Source organism: Ovis canadensis, chromosome 9 (assembly GCF_042477335.2).
Source record: "Ovis canadensis isolate MfBH-ARS-UI-01 breed Bighorn chromosome 9, ARS-UI_OviCan_v2, whole genome shotgun sequence".
Classification (NCBI taxonomy): Eukaryota; Metazoa; Chordata; class Mammalia; order Artiodactyla; family Bovidae; genus Ovis; species Ovis canadensis.
The window spans coordinates 27,227,783-27,247,690 of record NC_091253.1 but is presented as its reverse complement, the minus strand read 5'-3'; the positions used below and the strand labels follow the sequence as shown (position 1 = coordinate 27,247,690).

The 19,908-nt window shown below is 53.3% G+C and overlaps 1 protein-coding gene across 1 annotated transcript in view; it reads right to left on the bottom strand.

Annotated features, from left to right (window-relative positions):
* Positions 1 to 19,908, bottom strand: part of COL22A1 (collagen type XXII alpha 1 chain) — a 224,743-nt gene that overhangs the window by 127,890 nt on the left and 76,945 nt on the right. The window contains exons 13-17 of the mRNA XM_069600933.1: positions 8,269 to 8,322; positions 7,418 to 7,471; positions 6,000 to 6,053; positions 5,333 to 5,377; positions 51 to 104 (exon numbers count right to left, since the gene is read on the bottom strand). Of these exons, the coding sequence (XP_069457034.1) occupies positions 51 to 104; positions 5,333 to 5,377; positions 6,000 to 6,053; positions 7,418 to 7,471; positions 8,269 to 8,322 (261 nt within the window). The remainder of the gene's footprint in view (positions 1 to 50; positions 105 to 5,332; positions 5,378 to 5,999; positions 6,054 to 7,417; positions 7,472 to 8,268; positions 8,323 to 19,908) is intronic.

The window sequence follows — 19,908 nt, the reverse complement described above, 5'->3', positions numbered from 1 at the left end:
CACAGGCCCTACGAGCCTGACTCAGGCCCCACCCTATCCTGCCCACCTACCTGCTCACCAGCCTCCCCCTGCTTCCCGGGGAATCCATCCAGGCCTCGCTCCCCCTGGCAAAGGAAGCAAAGTGAGATGAACAACAGAGTGACACGCCCAGAGTTAGTGTCACAGAAACGAAGGGCCAGCAAAGGCATTTAGCGCTCCATTGTGCTCTGCTCTCCACCAGACACCAGGCGAGAACCCCCCCAAATACACACACACACATACACCAGGAGACACACACACACCAGGAGACACACACACACACCAGGAGATACACACACACACACCAGGAGATACACACACACACACCAGGAGACACACACACACACCAGGAGACACGCACACACACAAGGAGACACAAACACACATCAGGAGACACACACACACACACCGGGAGACACACACACACCCACACCAGGAGACACACAAACACACCACGAGCACACACACAAGGAGACACAAACACACATCAGGAGACACACACACACACACCGGGAGACACACACACACACACACCAGGAGACACAAACACACACCAGGAGATACATACACACTAGGAGACACACACACACACACCAGGGTACACACACACACCAGGAGACACACACACACACACCAGGAGACACACACACACACACCAGGAGATACACACACACACACCAGGAGACACACACACACCAGGAGACACACACACACCAGGAGAGACATACACACACCAGGAGACACACAAACACCAGGAGACACACAAACACACACCAGGAGACACACACACACACACCAGGAGACACACACACACACACCAGGAGACACACACACATCAGGAGACATACACACACACACCAGGAGACACACACACACACACCAGGAGACACACACACACACACCAGGAGACACACACACATCAGGAGACATACACACACACACCAGGAGACACACACACACACACCAGGAGACACACACACACACACCAGGAGACACACACACACACACACACCAGGAGACACACACATACACACCAGGAGATACACACACACCAGGAGACACATACACACCAGGAGACACACACACACCAGGAGAGACATACACACACCAGGAGACACACAAACACCAGGAGACACACAAACACACACCAGGAGACACACACACATCAGGAGATACACACACACCAGGAGACACACACACATACACCAGGAGACACACACACACACACACGGAGACACACACACACCAGGAGACACACACACACACCAGGAGACACACACACACACCAGGAGACACACACACACACACCAGGAGACACACAAACACACACCAGGAGACACACACACATACCAGGAGACACACACACACCAGGAGACACACACACACACACCAGGAGACACACACACATCAGGAGACATACACACACACACCAGGAGACACACACACACACACCAGGAGACACACACACACACACACCAGGAGACACACACACACACACACACCAGGAGACACACACACACACACACCAGGAGATACACACACACCAGGAGACACACACACACCAGGAGACACACACACACCAGGAGAGACATACACACACCAGGAGACACACAAACACCAGGAGACACACAAACACACACCAGGAGACACACACACACCAGGAGACACACACACACCAGGAGACACACACACATACACCAGGAGACACACACACACACACACGGAGACACACACACACCAGGAGACACACACACACACCAGGAGACACACACACACACCAGGAGACACACACACACACACACCAGGAGACACACAAACACACACCAGGAGACACACACACACACGACACACACATACACCAGGAGACACACACACATACCAGGAGACACCACACACACACACCAGGAGACACACAAACACATACCAGCAGACACACATACATACCAGGAGACACACACACACCAGGAGACACACAAACACACACCAGGAGACACACACACACACCAGGAGACACACAAACACACACCAGGAGACACACACACATACCAGGAGACACACACACACCAAGAGACACACACACACACATCAGGAGACACACACACATGACACACACACACACACCAGGAGACACACACCTGGAGAGCCCCTCCCCTCTCTACACACACACCCACACACCAGGAGAGAGAGACACACACACACAACCTACACATACCCCCACACACACACACCAGGAGACACACACCTGGAGAGCCCCTCCCCTCTCTACACACACACCCATACACCGGTAGAGAGACACACCCACCAGGAGAGCCCTTCCCCTGCCTACACACACACACACACACACAGGAGAGAGAGAGACACGCACACACACACCAGCCTAGACTCTCACTGTACTGGGGGTCAAGGGGCAAGAAGCTGCAGTGAGGCCCCAGAGCTGCTGGCAGCAGAACCACGGGTTGCTGCTCCAAGGCCTGGGCTCCCATCCCCAGAAGGGCAGGACCCCGGGACGTCCTCCCCAGGGCTACAGGAGCTCGCCCCAACACCCCGCCAAAGCTGTCCAGAGAGCACGCTCTTCTGGACAGAGCAGCGGCGGCTGTGTCCAACTTCTGGTCCCCAGGGAGTGGGCGCCCCTCTTTGCGACTGAGTGGACCCACTGTACACTCTGCCGACTGCCCCGAGCCCAGCGGCCCCTGGACAATCCATTCAGGCCTCACTGCCCCTCAGTCACTAGGAGGTCCTTGTGCCCACGGAGCCTCCATACCTCGTGCCTGGCAGAGCCTTTCTGGAAGATGCCGAAAGCAAGGCCGGCCTGCCCGCCCCACGCCCTCAGAGAAGGTCCTGACAGGCTCTGGCAGAGCTGGGCTCAGTGGCGAGCAGGCACTGGCTCTCTCTGGCCACTCTCCACGTCTGGGAGGCCAGGCAGCGGGATGCACCTGTCTCGAGGGGAGATGGAAACTTCCTTTTTGCTGATTTAAGAAATTTAAGAGGTTCGCAAGAAAATAAACTGTTCTAAGTACTCATCAGATATAAGAACTGGAAAGAAGCCCAAGAGATCATGCAGCCCAAGCATCTGGTTTGACAGATGGGGAAACAGAGGTGCAGAGAAGGAACCAGCTCCCCCAAGAGTCACCGAGAACATCGGCAAGGGAGCTGGGGATCAGAGTCAAAGCAGAGCTCTCAGCGCTCAGGTTATGCCTCCCTGCCGATCCTCTATGCCTTGCTGTCTCTCCCCTTCTCGTCTCCCACTCTCCATAAATATGGCCTCTGTTGCCCAGCACTGCTCTAAGCATTTTACAAACATTAAGTCATTTAATCCTCATAGCAGCCTTACATAATAGCTACTCTCTACATTGAGGAAACTTGAGACTCAGAGGTGAAATCAACTCTCCGAAGATCACACTGCTTGCAGACCCCAGGGCTGAGCCTGAAACCCAGGCAACCTGGCTCTGGAATCACCATGCAGGGCTTCCTCTGGGCCCTCTGGGCCAGACTGTAGACTAAGGCTGATGGCTGATGGCTGGACTTCCTCTCCAGGACCTGCCCTGCAGGTGACCCCCTGCTCTCCCAGCTTCCCTGCCAGGTGGCGGCTGCAGGGCTCTGGGCTGTGGCTCAGCCCTCCTGCCACATCTGTTCCCCAAACCCTGCCTGCCCCCGGGGGAAACCTTCAAATTGGACCCATCGCCCCATGCACCAGGGCTGCCCATCAAGCCTGTGCCTGGACCCCCAGTTACCCGAAGGGTCATTTCCCAGTCCCCACCTTGTACGGAGGAGCAGCAGAGGGCCACAGAGAGGCCCTCCACCCAAAACCTGACACTCGGAGCCACAAGAACTCTCTCCAAAGAACAAAGGGACATGCGCCCCCAACCACCACGGCAAGGGACTCCACTGTTGAAGCTGCAGTGATGAAAGTTTGATATCCGAACAAACAGAAACCACGCTTTGTAGCCTGAGGTGAGGGGCATCACCCTGGCTCTCGCCCCCCTCCTTCCAAGGAGCTTTTTGGGGACCCACACGCTTCCTGAGTCATACAACACATTCGTCTCCTTTGACCACAATCTCCCTTCTAAGGGAGCGGCCGGAAAAAACCATCCTACATTGGGAAAAATTAATAAATAAAGGCATTGGTGTGAAAATGTTCACCAAAGCAGTATTTTTTAATCATGACAAACTGGAAATAATCCTCACTGATCGATAATAGGGGAATGAGCACATAAATCACGGCCTATTCACACAGGGGGACGCTGTGCTGCCACTTAAGATAAATCATAGACGTCTGCAGCAGCACGGGCGGGGGAGACACTGCCTGGAGGAAGAGGAGACGCGACGCAAAGCAGAACACGTCACGCGGGACGATGTAGAAAGACATCGGAGACACAGGAGTGAGTCCTGCAAAAAATCAAGAAACGGGCCAGAGTGGTTGCTGCAGCTGCAGTGGGATGGTGCAATTACAGGCTGTTGTTTGTTTTTTTTCTTCCTGTTTCCAGATATGGCTGTGTGTGTGTGTTACGTTGCTTGAAATAAAATTAAATTTCTTAATAATTTAGAAATGTTCTATAAACAAAAGAAACACATACGCCAGGAAGACAGAACAGGGCAGGTGCTGAAAAGGGGGCTGGAACACAGCTAAGTGTGAGAGGGCCAATTTCCAGCTTTTGATCTGAAGGAGCTCAGTGAGCGGATGGGCCTGGGATTCCTGGGAATTCAATGCTCGCTGCTACCTGGGGAGGTGGGGCAGGGGGTGCCATCCTTCTCCCCACCCCCAGGGCCCCAAGCACTCCACCCATGGAAAGGTCTAGTCTGTGGATGACTTGTGACCTGGTGACGTCAATATGAAGGCACAGCCAGCCTTGGCATGGAGAGTCTCAGCTGAGGTCAGGTCACTGCGCTCAGTCCACAAGGCTAAGCGTGGGTCACCAAGGCCACAACTGTCCCCGCACCCCCTTCCCTCCATTGAGAGTCAGCGTCCCCGAGGTGTGGAGAACACAGGCCAGTTGCTAAGGAAGATGTGAGTCCCCAGCAGCAACTGGAACTTTTTGAATCCCAATCCAGGGCACTTTGAAAACCCCTCTGGCCCGGAAACCCCAAACTGTCTCTGCAAGGGGATCTCAACCCCTGCAGGCACCGGGCCCACAGCCTTCCGGGCCCAGAGTTTACATTTGGGATCAGAAGCTATTGCTTCCTCTGCACCAGCCCTCAGTCACCATAGTACACACACACATATACACACACACACACATATACACACACACACACACATTCACACACACGCTGTCCACAGAAAGCTGCACAACTAACTGAAGCAGACTGTAAATACCTTTTCTCCCCGGGCTCCCTTTTCCCCTCGTTCTCCATGGAGACCCTGGAGGGGAAGGGAAGATGAGTAACACGCAGACAGCCCCGTCCAGCTTCTCTGCGCTGAGCTTGAGGCCCCGGGACAGCCTGCTCGCCTGGGACGGTGGTGAAGATCTGTCTCCCGTGTGTCTCACTCCCCATGGCAGCCTGCTTCTCCCTCGGGCCCAGGTGGTAAGCTCGGCCCCCCTCTGGATGACAGCCCCCGGGGCTGGTCACCCCATCCCTGGATTATCCAGGTGCCCCCAGCTAACACCTGAGCTCAGCTGGCCGAGCACAGCAAGGTGGCCCCAGAGTCAGTCCCCACTGCCATCCAATCACGGAACCAAGGAATTGAACCTGAGACTCGAGGCCCCTTGAAGCCACATTCCTCCCCTTCCCCTGGGAGAGGGCCGCCGCCCCGCCCTGCATCCACACACCATCCTCAGGAGAAGCACCCAGAACCTGCGCGAGGGCCCCCCTCCCCTCTGGGAGCAGACGTGATAGAGACACCAGCCCAGGTGTGGGCCTCTCTGACCACATGCTCCAAGTTGCATCTATACACAGATGTGGGGTGGGGACCTTTCACAGGGCCTGGGTCCCAGTCCCCTAGAACAGCAACACAGCCCCTTCCAATAGCGGCCTCTACTTACGGGAGCGCCGATGGGGCCGGGAGGTCCTGGAAGTCCAGGTGGTCCCTGGGATCCCTGCAGAAGAGAGTTCCGGAGCAGAGGTTTGGGGATGAAGAGGAAAGGGCAGGGGCAGAGGGAAGATGCACTCAATAACCATGTTAGGGGCTGAGACAGCTGCTCCTTATCCGTCGCCATGTGCTGCCTGTATAAGGTCCCCCCAAGAGACCCTCCCCACCTCTGCTGCCCCCCTCCATGCAGAGATCATGTCACCCCCTGCCTGGGGGAGCCGGGATTCACATGCAGCTTGGCTTGACTTCCACAGCAGCCTTTGAGCTCTCACGAGGCCAGCGCAGCAATCTGGTGTGGCCGCGCCCCGTGGCCATACCAGGACCTGGGCTGGACATGTGCAGAGCTCCTGGTCACAGGCCGGCTTCCCACGGCTCATCACGCACACTTCACGTGGGGCCAGCACAGCCTGGACACGTCCTGACAAAACCCACCTTGGGTCCTGAGCCCGGGAGCCCCTACTGCCTGGACCAGGAACTGCTGCCACTTTAAGGCTGCTAAACTGGCCATATTTCTTAAAACCCATTAATAAAAGATTGAGGGCAAGTAGAGAAGGGGACTACAGAGGATGAGATGGTTGGATGGCATCACTGAGTCGATGGACACGGGTTTGGGTGAACTCCTGGAGTTGGTGATGGACAGGGAGGCCTGGCGTGTTGTGATCCATGGGGTCACAAAGAGTCAGACACAACTGAGCGACTGAACTGAATGTTAAAAAGTGCTTCTTCCTCAGCCAAAGATACCCTAATTTTTGTCACCTACTCTACTGAAACAAAAAAATACAGTGGTGTGTGCATTTACTGATTTTTGTGGAAAACGAATGAAATTAGAAATAACCTGGAGGGTGGCAAACAGAGGAAAAGTTATGTAAATCATGATGCATCCATGTCATGGAACGGTAAGCACTGATTAAGAGAATAGGCGGTATTGATCTGAACTGGTGAGGAAAGACACATCTCTTGTTAGAAAAGATAAATGGCAGAATACGGTAGGATTTACTTTCTGTGAGAATTTAGGAAACATCAGGGATGTGTACATACACACATACACACACACGAGCAGGCGTGCGGCTGCATGAGAAGCATTCGTGGGGCGTTGAGTGGGCCCATAAAAGTTGGTTTTGTATCAAGATCTGTGCACTAGAAACATCAGATAGTGAAAGTCGCTCAGTCTGCTCTTTGTGACCCCGTGGACTGTATAGTCCATGGAATTCTCCAGGCGAGAACACTGGAGTGGGTAGCCTTAGCCCTTCTCCAGGGGACCTTCCCAACCCACGGATCGAACCCAGGTCTCCCGCATTGCAAGTGGATTCTTTACCAGCTGAGCCATCAGGGAAGCCCAGAAACATCAGAAGAGCTCAGAGCAACACTCACCCGCAGGCCCACCTCCCCGGGCAGCCCCGGCTCGCCCGGCTCTCCTGGCTCCCCCTGCGGCATAGAGAACAGCATGAGGTCACAACCCGGGGGACTCAGGCCCAGGCCCCCGGCACGTCCTTCCCAGAACTGGATCTCAGCACGGAAACGGTGTCATAATGACCAGCGAGCCGAGACCTAGGCTCCCCCCAGAGGCGCCTCCGACAGGCAAAGGAGCTGATCTTTGCCGCAGGCCTTTGTCACCGGAGCCCACAACGTGCTCCAGCTCTGCTAGTCCACAGAACCGGGCCGGACGGAAGAGTGGGGAAAGCACAGCGGCTGGTGTTGATGGTGAGGAGCCACTGAGGACCCAAACCGAGTTCTCGGTGGTGAAGAGGACCTCTTTATCCTGGGTCAGGCGGACCTGCCTGAACTGAGATCACTTCCACCTGGAGTCCCGGGGTGTGTTCCCACTCAGAGGCCGGGAGGCAAAGGGGGAGTTAGGGGCCCACTGAAAGCAGGCCGGCTGGACACAGGGGCTACGGGGGCCCTGCCGACTCCTTAAGCTATGAACTGAGGACTTGGGAACTGGGTCCCCTGGCTCCATTCCAAGTTCCAGGCACTGGGACAAGAGCCCAGAACTGCCGGTCAACCAACTGCGAAAACAGCTCCCAGGAGCAGCCAGGTGACGCCTGCTGGCCAGAGCTGCTGGTGTGGTGATAGTTACCAGGCCGACCTCCAGGGACCTGGGATGATCCTGGTACAAAGGGGCCCAGCTCAAGCCTGGTCCTGGCAAAGGCCACCTCCCCTCAAGGACAGGGGCTCCGATCAGCAGGCCCCCAGCCCGGTGCGGCCTGTGGGAACAGACATACCCGCATGCCTTTGCTGCCGTCTCTTCCTGGGGGACCCGGCAGGCCCAGGGAGCCCTAGGAGGGGAGAGAGAGAAGAGTGGTTAGGACGGGGTGAGGACCGCACTGGACACAGGCTCTCCACTGGGGCAGCGGAGGACACGCCAGACGGGAATCGTGGCCAAGACATTCCTACTCAGAGGGCAGCAACATGCAGATCTGCAGCCCGGACGCCTCCGGGGGAGGGCAAGAAATGCAGGCTCATGGGCCTCTCTCCAGACCCCTACATCAGGGTCCACGTTTTAACCAGACATGCTCCTGATGGTGGGAGTGAGACGCCCCGGCCTTGCCTCTCAGTAACTCGCCACGTGGCCGCCCCACTCCAGGCCCTGGTCACACATGTGAGCAAAGCATCGACCGCAGGAGGGTTCTCGACCTGGGCCCCCCAGCACCGGGCGGGTGAGTCTTTGCTGGGGGCGGGGAGGCTGCCCTGGGTGATTCAGGGTGTCCTCCAGGGGCCCTGGATACCGGGTACCACTCCCCGAGTGTGACAACCCAAGCATCCCTGGGAGGGAAAATCACACCAGAAATGCTGGGCTAGGCCAGGTATCAAAAGTGTTTCTTAAGCTGGGGCACACTCCGTTCCAGCGACTCAAGATGAAGCATGCGACACACATCCTCATGGAGCAGCTGTGGGGGCCTCCTCATCCCACCCCCATGCTCCCTGGAGACGCAGGAGGGGGGCAACTCGGGAACAGGGAGCCCGAGGACCCCGTTAGCTCCCATCCAGCTCCCACACCGTCTCTTTCAAATCAAAGGATTCCACCAAGACCTTCATCCCACTCCCCACTCTCCATCAATTTTCCAAGGACCACAGAGCAAGCCAACGCCTCTTTCTGGGGCTTTTCCATCTGTGAAATGAGAATGTCGGACATTCAGTGAATCAATGAACTGATGAACCTGTAAGTAGTATTTAGAAGAAAACACTATGGGCTAGACCCTGTAGGATGTCTTCTACAAATATTTTCTTACTTAGTTCTTAAAATAAGCCCGTGAGAGAGGTTTCATTTTCTCACAGACACATCACACATTTCTAGTTTTACCTAGAAATTAAGATGCACGCATGTAAGCACACAGATACACACACACACACACACACACACACACACAAATACTTTAAAAATGTTTACAAAGTGCATTCTATGGGCGAACATTCTAAGTTGTTCTGTTCTTGGAGAGAAAGACAGACAGACATCTCTGGCCCACAACTGCACCTTTCTAGCCATGGGACCTCAAAGGCAGCCACCCTGGAAGGCCATCACTCATCTCTCTTCAAAGTGTACAGAGTGACATCGGCAGGATCACTGCGAGGGTGACCAGGGATTTCAGATATAAAGCACACACCCCACTGGGCACCCCCACGGCCAGCAAAGGACACCACAACTCACGTGCGATGTGCATAGTAAACTGCCTGAGTGGCCATTTCCTCGGGACAACTGGGAGCTGACGGGATGCTTGCTAGGGTCAGACTGTCCTCCCCGTCCACCCCTATAAGGGAAGGGCAGCTGTGGCTGGAGATTCCTCAGCCTCTAATCGCACAGCTGCGTGGTGAGGATGAACCCCCTGCCCGCCTGTCCCTCCATCTGACTATTCTGAAACTCAGCTGAGGTTGAACGAGGCGACCAGTCCAGATGCAAGTGGTTTCTCTGATGTGGAACGGCGACCAGACACCAGCTAGCGTTGCTATCATTAGCATTAATGGCAGAGCCAACAGCAATATGAACGGGATACTAAAGACAGTACTAAGAGGACATTACAGCTGTGCTGCTCACAGCCTGTCTTCACGTCACATTCCCAACCTGTCATGTTCTGAGCTCTCTCTGCTCATCAGTGCACTGAACTCATCCCCCCAGCACATCCGTGTTTCACGCTCAAGTCACATGCAGCCCACGAACACACAAGGACACTGGATTCCTGGTGGCTTCCCAGCGGTTCCATGGCCCAGTGAGGCAGGTTGGGACAGCGGAAGCCTGGGCACCCAGCCCTGCTCTCCCTTCCCAGGGATCAAGGTCAGCCCCGCTCGGCCTCACCAGCCCCCCTTCCCTGGGGAAGCATCAGAGTTTCCCCAAACGCCTCTCAGGAGGCAGGCGCCCTGCTCAAGCCAGCACGCTGGGGGTCAGGGACAGTGTGGGCTCAGCTCCCCAGATACCCTGTCTCCAAGGCCCATGTTTCATCTGCTCTGAGCTAAAGCAAAAGGCAGTGTGTTTCCAGGTAGCCAGGGCCAGCTTAATCCTGCTTCCCTACAACACGAGAAATTCAGGATTTCCCAAAAGGGCGACATCAAGAAGAATAAGGACACCCCCAAGATCAGGGCCCCTGGGGTGGCATGGCGCAGAGCTTGTCTGGGGGTCAGTTACCCAGTCCTTCACAGGCCAGTCTGTCTCCTGGCAGCTGCAGGTGGGGAAGGGCGGTCTGGGGGGCTCCTGCCGTGGGAATCCAGGGGGCAGGGGCAGCAGGGCACAGAGCTGCCAGGACCGTGTAATAAAGGAAGCCAGGGAGGACTCCAGAGAGTTCCGGAACCTCCGTTGTGCCCATGGCTGTCGCAGGGACAGCCCCATCTTTGCTGTCCAGCAAGTTTCTGGGTGAATCTGTCTGATCACAGGACCGGAGTGCCACGAGGTGGGAATCGGGACTGGGTCACACCGTGTGAACAGTGTCCACCAGGCCCAGAGCCCTACAGGTGCTCCCTGTGCGTCCATCCCTTCCTAAGCCCCGTGGGCATGCAAGGGGAGGCCCCCCCACTTCAGAATTAGCCCTGAGGGTATGAAACCCCAGGGCCAAAGTGAATCGCAGGCTGTTGCAGGAAAACAATGATTTCAAGAGCCAGTAAGTTGCAGCTTCACATCCTGCTCCATCACTCAGTACTGACAGACTCGGCCAGGTCAGTGTAGCACTCTAAGTCTCAGGCTCCACTGGGAAGTAGGTGTCATGAACCTCGCTGCAGGACCTGTGCTTCCCACAAATGGGAACAGCTCGGCAAACTGGTTTTAGAGAACTGGTGTCCCAGAACCAGGGCTTTCCCCAGTGGCTCAGTGGTGAAGAGTCTGCCTGCAATGCAGAAGACATGGGTTCGATCGCTGGGTCGAGAAGATCCCCTGGAGACGGGAATGGCTACCCACTCCAGTGTTCTTTCTGGGAAAGTCCCATGGATGGAGGAGCCTGGTAGGCTACAGTCTGTGTCAGACCCAACTGAGCGCACACGCATCCCAGAGCCAGTCCCTTCTGCTTTGTTTGCAGGGATGGGCTCCCCCTGCAGTCTAAGAAAGTCAGCCTCTTTAGAGATGAATGAATATTTTCTTTGTCTAAGAAGCTAACATCTCTTTTTTATTTAATTTGAATCATGGTTGGGATAACCAAGCCAGCACTGGAAATAAGACACATACTGAGAAACTTCCATTTTCAAGTCATCATGAGGTCCAGGTATTTCATTAGATGGGCTCCTGCCCTGGGAGGCTGTGTGCCCAAGAAAAAGTCAACCTGGCCCAGATATTTCATGTTCCAGGGTCACATAATGTTAGCATCACAGAACACCACCATGCCTGCACAACACACCTTCCAAAGTCCTTCTCTTGAACTCAGCTGCCTGCAGATGCTATGAAGAGAGAAGTTACCACCCTAAGCTGCTCCCTGACATCCCACCAGCAAAGTCACGCTGCCTCCTGGAACCTTGGTGTCATCATTTGTAAGATAGAGGTTCATGCTGCTTGAGATGAGAAAACAAGAGTGGATATAATTGTAGACTGTAAAATGCTCTTGAAGTGTCAGTTGCTTGTATTCTGTGGAGACCTAAGAACACTTTCTCAGGTCTGTAAGGCGGGTCAATGAGCGGAGCGGGAAACAGACTGGAGGCCGGTCTAGAGCAGGAAAGGTCGGCACAGAGGGCTCCTGAAAAGGGAATGTGGAGCTCAGGATCTACGGCAAAGTGAAAAAAAAAAAAAAAAGGAAAGGGGATGGAGGGAGGGAAGGCAGGAAGAGACGCGAGCAAGGAAAGAGAGAGAAAGATAAAGAGGAGAGACAGGGGAGGAGAGGAGAGGCCCAGACTGGGGGAGGACCTGGGTTCATGTGACGCCTCTGCTGAGCCTCAGCTGAGCAGAAACAGCTGCCTTCCCTGCCAGGTCTTCATTTCATCACCTGTGAGCACGGTGATGCAAGGAGGAAAGCACCTCCTGCCCAAAGTGAGATGCCTTGAGACAATGCTTCGGAAGATGACTTGAGCACATGGGAATCTGAAGAGAGCATCAGGTTCTGTTATTTGGAATATAATATCGGGAACCTCCATTGTTTGCCTGTGAAAAGGAAATCACTGACTTAAGATGACTATATCCATATATACAATGGAATACTACTCAGCCATACAAAATAACAGAATAATGCTACTTGCAGCAATGTGGATGAGAGCAGAGATTGTCCTAGGAAGTGAAGTAAGTTAGAAAGAGAAAGACAGAGGCCATACTTATCACTTACACGTGGAATCTAACACAGAACACAAATGGACCTATCTATGGAACAGACTCGGAGAAGGCAATGGCACCCACTCCAGGACTCCTGCCTGGAAAATCCCACGGATGGAGGAGCCTGTGGGCTGCAGTCCATGGGGTCGCACAGAGTCGGACACGACTGAAGTGACTTAGCAGCAGCAGCAGCGTGGAACAGACTCACAGACATGGAGGACAGACTCCTGGTGGACAAAGGGGAGAGATGGAGTGGGAGTCTGGGGTTAGTAGATGAAAACTATCACATAGAGAAGGTATAAACAACAAGGTCCTACTGTCCAGCATAGCGAGCTATAGTCAGTATCCTGGGACAAACCATGATAAAAAGGAACATATGTACACACACATACACACACTGCGTCACTTTTCTATACAGAAGAAATTATCACAACATTGCAAATAAACTATATATCAATAAAAAATAAACTATAAAAAGAAAATACACTTCGCTTCATCTTCCTATGTCACAGTCATCATGGAATAGAATTACTAAAACCTGGGTGAAAAACAAAAGGATGAGTGTCGATAATGCACGTGAAACCCATTACAGATGACAGCCAGGGCCCGGGGATGAGGGGCTTCCCCTCGGTTCACACTGGCAGCTGTGACTCAAAATCGGGGGCCCTGATTCCAAGTCAAAGCTCTAACCTCACTCCCTCCACACACACTCTGCCTGGATGATCTCACCAGAAGCCCCAGAGGGTAATGTCTGGCAGGAAATTACCCATCTAGGCCCACTTGCAAGAAACAGAGCTCCAAGGATCATATGCTGACTTCACTGGGCGGAATACAAAGAGAAAACAGAAATGTCTCCTATTCTATTACTTAAATATCAGAGCCTGCCCCCTAAATCCCAACTAAAGCACTGCTTTGCTGTGGAGATGCCCCATTAGGATTCCTCTTCACCCTCTGGCTGAGCCGGAGCAGGCCCTTCAGGTGGAACAGAGAGGTCCTCTGCACAGTGATCCTTTGAGCGCAGCTCTGGCACAGCAGCATCCCTGGGCCTGGTTAGGCAGGCGGATTCTCCGGCCTCACCCCAGGGCCACGGAATCAGACAGACTGGGAGCGGGGCCTAGCCAGCTGGTTCAACAAACCCTCTGTGTGGTTCAGGTGCTTGCTCAAGTTTGAGAACCACTTCTCCGTGGTGTCTGAATATGTGAGCACAATCCCTGGCTTGGCCACACAGAGACAGAGAGTCACTTGCACCTGGTCACATGGTGAACAGGCCTGAAAACAAGGACAACAATAGCTACCCCAAAACTAAGTAGCTTGTGCGTCAGTCCTGGCAGACACTTGTGAGTACAAGGGACTGCTGTTATTCCTAGATGCTCTGCAAGCTGTTTTGGATGAAGTGAAGAAAGAGAAAGATACTTTATACCTCTAAGTCAGCCCACCTGGGGTACACTTTCTCATAACGCCCTCCAGGCTTTCTGAGGCTCTGGGAGTTGCACAGGTCCTCCTGCAGTTGGGGGTGGGGGAGAGGTGTGGGACACTGACATTTCCCAGCTGTCAGCCACCCCTGGGGATAAGACCTCATTGCTGCCGAGGACGCAGAAGATGTCATTTGGTGTAAAAAGGGAAAAACTACACTGGCGTAACAGTAATTATACTCAACATTTGTGAGTACTTCTTAACAACAGAAGTCATTTATTTTCACTAGTTCACTCCGTCCTTGCTGTAACCCACTGAGGCTGGTAGAATTGCAGTTATCAGTTTATAGATGGGGGAAAGCAAGGGTTGCAGGGGTTGAGTAACTGACTCCGCCAGTTACACAGCTGCTAAGTGGCCAAGCTGGGATCTGAGTCCAGCCAGCTGGCGTCTAGGGTCTGCGCCCTCGGCCTCCACTGCCCTCCCAGTCCAGCACTTACCCTTCCAATAAATGCTCTCACCCTCCTGTATGAGGCCCTTTTCCCTGTGACTGGGCCATGAGACTTGGCAAGAGCCTGAGTGTCAGACGGAGCTGGAAAAAGCATATACTTTCCTATTCTGGCTCTGCCTGAGGCTGTGAGAACCCGTGAACTAAAAACTTCCTCAGTGTGTCCTTCAGCACCACGGACAGGGTCTGAGGCACCTTTATTTATTCCAACTCCCAGCAATCTGCCCCCACCTACAAGGCTATTTGAGGGCACGCAGGCAGCTAAACTTATTTCCCCCTAAATCCTTTAATTATGATAAAAATAGAAGGCACTTGACCACAGTTATCCAGCTCGATAACCACGAATAATGCACATTAAGGCACAGGCTAAGAATAGGAGGTGGGGGTGCTGATTAAGCCAGTCGTTAACAAAGGGGATGAGACACAGAGCTAGAGGCAGAGGGTGTAAGTACGTCTTAGAAGTTTCACACATATAAACGCACACATATACTTTATATTTTATGGCTCAGAGGCTCTATAATGTAGTCATTGCCTAAAATAAGTTCCTCCCCCCAAGGGACATGGATTTTGAGGGTCAAGAAATCCCAGATAAAGGCATCTCTCTAGGGGCGGGCAGGGAACTGGCACTGGCCAGTGTGGTGTTAACAGTGTGGCACATAGGGTCAGACACGGCCCCAGAAACCCTCACCCACCGCTCTGTGCCCTCAGGCATGCCCCAGACTCCTTCAAGGAGTTGCAGAGGCTGGTACTCATAAACTGAACAGCAGGCAGATGAAAGCGGTCAATAAAAGGCTCACATCACTATTCTTTCCACTTCAAGGCACCTCTCCGAGACGAGTCCAGACAAGAGTCACCAAGCACTGGCCGCTGAATTCACCTTGGCCGCCAGTGTTAATGCCCCCAGGCCATCCTCTCAGCTAGAATCTGTGACATAAGAGTGGCTCCATCATCCCTTGCAAGGGCCCACGTCTCACCTGCACCAGACCCCCGTGATATGTAGAGACAGCTGAGACCATCCGAGGACCTGACTTGGTCACTAGCTCTGAAAGGAGGTGCTGGGAAGAAAATCCATCACGTAGCAGAGCCTGCGCTCCACTCCCACCCACCTGGGCAGTCCATCTCCACCTCCACAAAATCCTCTCATCTCACAATTTCAAAGACTGCCTGCCTTTAAAGACACCAAACAAAGAACCAGATCCGGTGGGAGAGACCGGGTCTTTCATGCTGTGATGGCACAAGGTGGGTCTGTCATGTTGAGATGAGAGAACTGTCACTGTGAGAGCAGGTCTGACCGTCCCCTGGAGCAGGGCCCCAGGCACCCCTGTGATGTTCATAGGAAGGGCTCCCAGCTGGCTCAGACTGCGGGCTAGTCAGGACTGTGTGAGCAGCCACACTGCCACCCACCACTGGCTCTGCCCCGCGAGCTCTGCAGGGGCCACAGTGATTCTCCATTCTTTCTCTTCGTCACCCACCCTGACCCCCACCCTGGCTCCTCCACCCACCCTGACTCTCAGGTGTAGACAGTGGGTTAATCCTGCTCTAAAGCTCATGCCCCTCACTGTGCCATCCTTCCCCCGCCCTCCAGCACAGTGCCTGGCCCTAGACTGGGTAACTCTTACACTTCTGAACGAACCAGAGCTCCTTATACACTACTTCCTACACCTTCTACAATGAAAACATCACTATGTAAGAGCATTTTCCTAAATTTTGGTGGCCTTTTCCACGAGAGAGAGAGAGAGAAGGTGATGCCCTCCACCTGAGCTCACTGCCCTCCAATACTTTGGCCACCTGATGGGAAGAACTAACTCATTGGAAAAGACCCTGATGCTGGGAAAGACTGAAGGCAGGAAGAGAAGGGGATGACAGAGGATGAGATGGTTGGATGGCATCAATGACTCAATGGACATGAGTTTGGCCAAGCTCCAGGAGTTGGTGATGGACAGGGAAGCCTGCCATGCAGAAGTCCATGGGGTCGCAAAGAGTCGGACATGACTGAGCAACTGAACTGAACTGAAAATTCTATCTGCTAGGAGCCAACCAGCCCAAAAAAATTCAGCTGAGTTTCTTCTACTTGCTCGCATATTTTTTCTGGGGCACCACACTGTGAAATCCAAGCACAAAATCCATACGAAGTTTTATTTATTGCCAGACAGGATTCCTGTGAATATGCTGAAGAAAGGGCTTTTGGGTTGTTGTTTGTTGGGATTTTTTTTTTTTTACCCCGTCTACCAAATGCTGAGTACAGAGTTGCTGACCCAAGCATGGCTTGGAGACACTTTGCCCTGATTCCATCCCATGTCTCTCAAAGGCCTTCACCATCTATAAGTTGTGATCTGGACTCCTGAGGGGGGCTGTGAAGCCTGCTCCCTACCCTGTCCTTGGTTACTCTCCACTCTAGGGAAACTGGGTGTGTGTGGGGTGGGTCTTCCCAGCGCCAGATCTGGGCTGCTCTCTGCCAGAAGGCCACCCAGGGCAGGTTTTAGAGCTCCATGAACCCACCACTCTGTCCCACGTACTCAGTCCTTTAAGACTGCCTCCTGAAGAAGCACTTGTCGCTCTTTTGCGGATCTGAGTAATAGTGTCTAGCAGATGAATGAAAGGAAGAATGATAAAAGATCTTTCTATGCACCTACCTACAGACCTAAGGCAGGCACTCTCCCAGGCAGTGCCAACCTCCTATAACACAGCCCCAACGGCCCCACTTTACAGACGATGAGACTGAGCCTCAGAGAGACACCACCTAAAACTCACGCAGCCACTGCAGAGCTGGTCCAAGCCAGGTCTGCCCAACTCCCCAAACCTGCTTTCTTTCCAACACCTGAGCCCACATCTGAGCACAAAACAAAGGCTCCCTTTACCCTTATTCCCCCATGTGCCAGATTCCCAGGGAAAAGCGGTGCACCCCCAAAGGGAAGAGAGCTCCCCAATATCGAATGAAGCCATAAAGAGGAAAACTTGATCAACACCCTGACTTCCAGACACCAGAGGGCACTGTGGGTCCAGGAAGCGAACACAAGGCAGCCTCTCCTGGTTCCGTCCCCTGAAGGCTCTGGTCCCCAGAGCAGGAGGGCCCTCGGAATGAAAAAGGAGGCTGTGTTTTTGTTTCTCAATCTTTTTCTCTCCTTGGGGCTCATGAACCACATCTCTAAGGAAAAAAGACACTGTGCCCAGCCGCAGGAAACCTCACACCAACATCCTCACCATGGTTACTCATTTATTTTGTCAACATGGAAGGACCAAGGGTGGAGAGGCATGGAAGTCATCATCCCTCCCTGCTCTCCCTGACTCTCCCCAGACTAGTCCAAACCAGCCCAGAGCAGTGGCTCTACCCTATTATCATCACCAGCGCCATAATCATCACCAGCACCATCGTCCTCAGTCACCAACATCACTGTCATCACCTTCACCATCATCATGACCATCATCCTCATCACCACCATGACATCACCACCATCACCACCATCACATCACATCACATCACCACCACCGTCACATCACCATCATCACCATCATCACCATCATGACCAACACCTTCATCACCACCATCACCACTATGACATCACCATCACCACCACCATGACATCACCATCACCACCACCACCACTATTACATCACCACCACCACATCACCATCATCACCACTATTACATCACCACCATCACATCACCATCATCACCATCGCCTCACCATCATCACCACCATCGCATCACCACCATCACCACCACCATCACATCACCATCATCACCATCACTACCACCATCACCATCACATCACTATCATCACCATCACTACCATCACCACCATCATCACCATCACAACCACATCACCACCATCACCATGACATCACCATCATCACCACCATCACCACTATTACATCACCACCATCACATCACCATCATCACCATCACCATGACATCACCATCACCACTATTACATCACTACCATCGCCTCACCATCATCACCACCATCACAACCACCATCACATCACTATCATCACCACCATCACAATTACATCACCACCACCACCATCACAACACTATCATCACCATCACCATCACAATTACATCACCATCACTATCATCACCATCACCACCACCACCATCACATCACCATCATCACCATCACCATGACATCACCATCACCACCATCACCACTATTACATCACTACCATCGCCTCACCATCATCACCACCATCACCATCGTCACCAAGACAGAACTGCCAGCAATGATGGGGTAACAAGAACACAGTGTCACCCATTATGTGGGCAAGGGAACTGGCTGAATCCTCTGAGCAACCTCTCATGGTAGGAACTATTATTTCCCTTCCTATCTTTTACAGAAAAGGAAACTGAGGCTCCAAGTAGCCCAAGGGGAGACACACAGTCGACATGGGTTTGAAGCTGAGTCTTTTTGGCTGCAGAGTCTGGGGCCCCTCTACTGGCCCCTGGTCCTGGATGATGGAGGTGCACGTTCCAACCACCCATTCACTTCTTAGACAAGCACGGGTTTAGGTGCAGACGTCTTCCAGACACTGTGAGGAGGTCTCAAGTCCCTTTTTCTCTTTCCACGTCCCCAGTGCCTGAGGTGCAGGCAGATCTTCTCAGGCAGCCCCACAAGCCTGCCTCCCCTTTTCCCGGAGCCTGATTTCATACATATATAAACACTGAGGGAGAAGAACCCCAAGAACCCCAGGGAGAATATGGGGCACAACAGGAACCAGAGAGGATGTTAATTTCCTAAACGAAGGGCAGAAGCAGTCCAGGAACAGAGCGCCATGCACCAGTCTTGGGCCGGGAGAGTCAAGGGGCCAAGAGCTCCTGCAGGGCTTCAGATGTGTGACCCTGGGCCAGTCACTCACCTTCTCTGAGCCTCAGTTCACTCAGCTATAGGACAAAGGGGATTCAATCAGCCTCCCAGCACCCCTTCACTTTAGTACCCATCACTTTAGTACACAGTACTTTAGTATTGTGTTTTCTAGCCATCTTACCAGCAGTGACCTTGGGCAGGTCACTTGACCCCTAAGCTAGTTCTCTCATCTTTGAAAAGGGCAGGGCACTGGTTTCCCTGAAGCACTGTGTGAACAGTGAGACACAGCTTACAGGGCACGCGGCCTTCACAGAGGCTGATGCACACTGTCACACTGGTTAACTGCGTCACCAAAAATTTAAAAAAAAAAACAGCACAATTTAGAGCAATATGATTTCCAGACACATCGGGCTCCTGTCCATCCAATCTG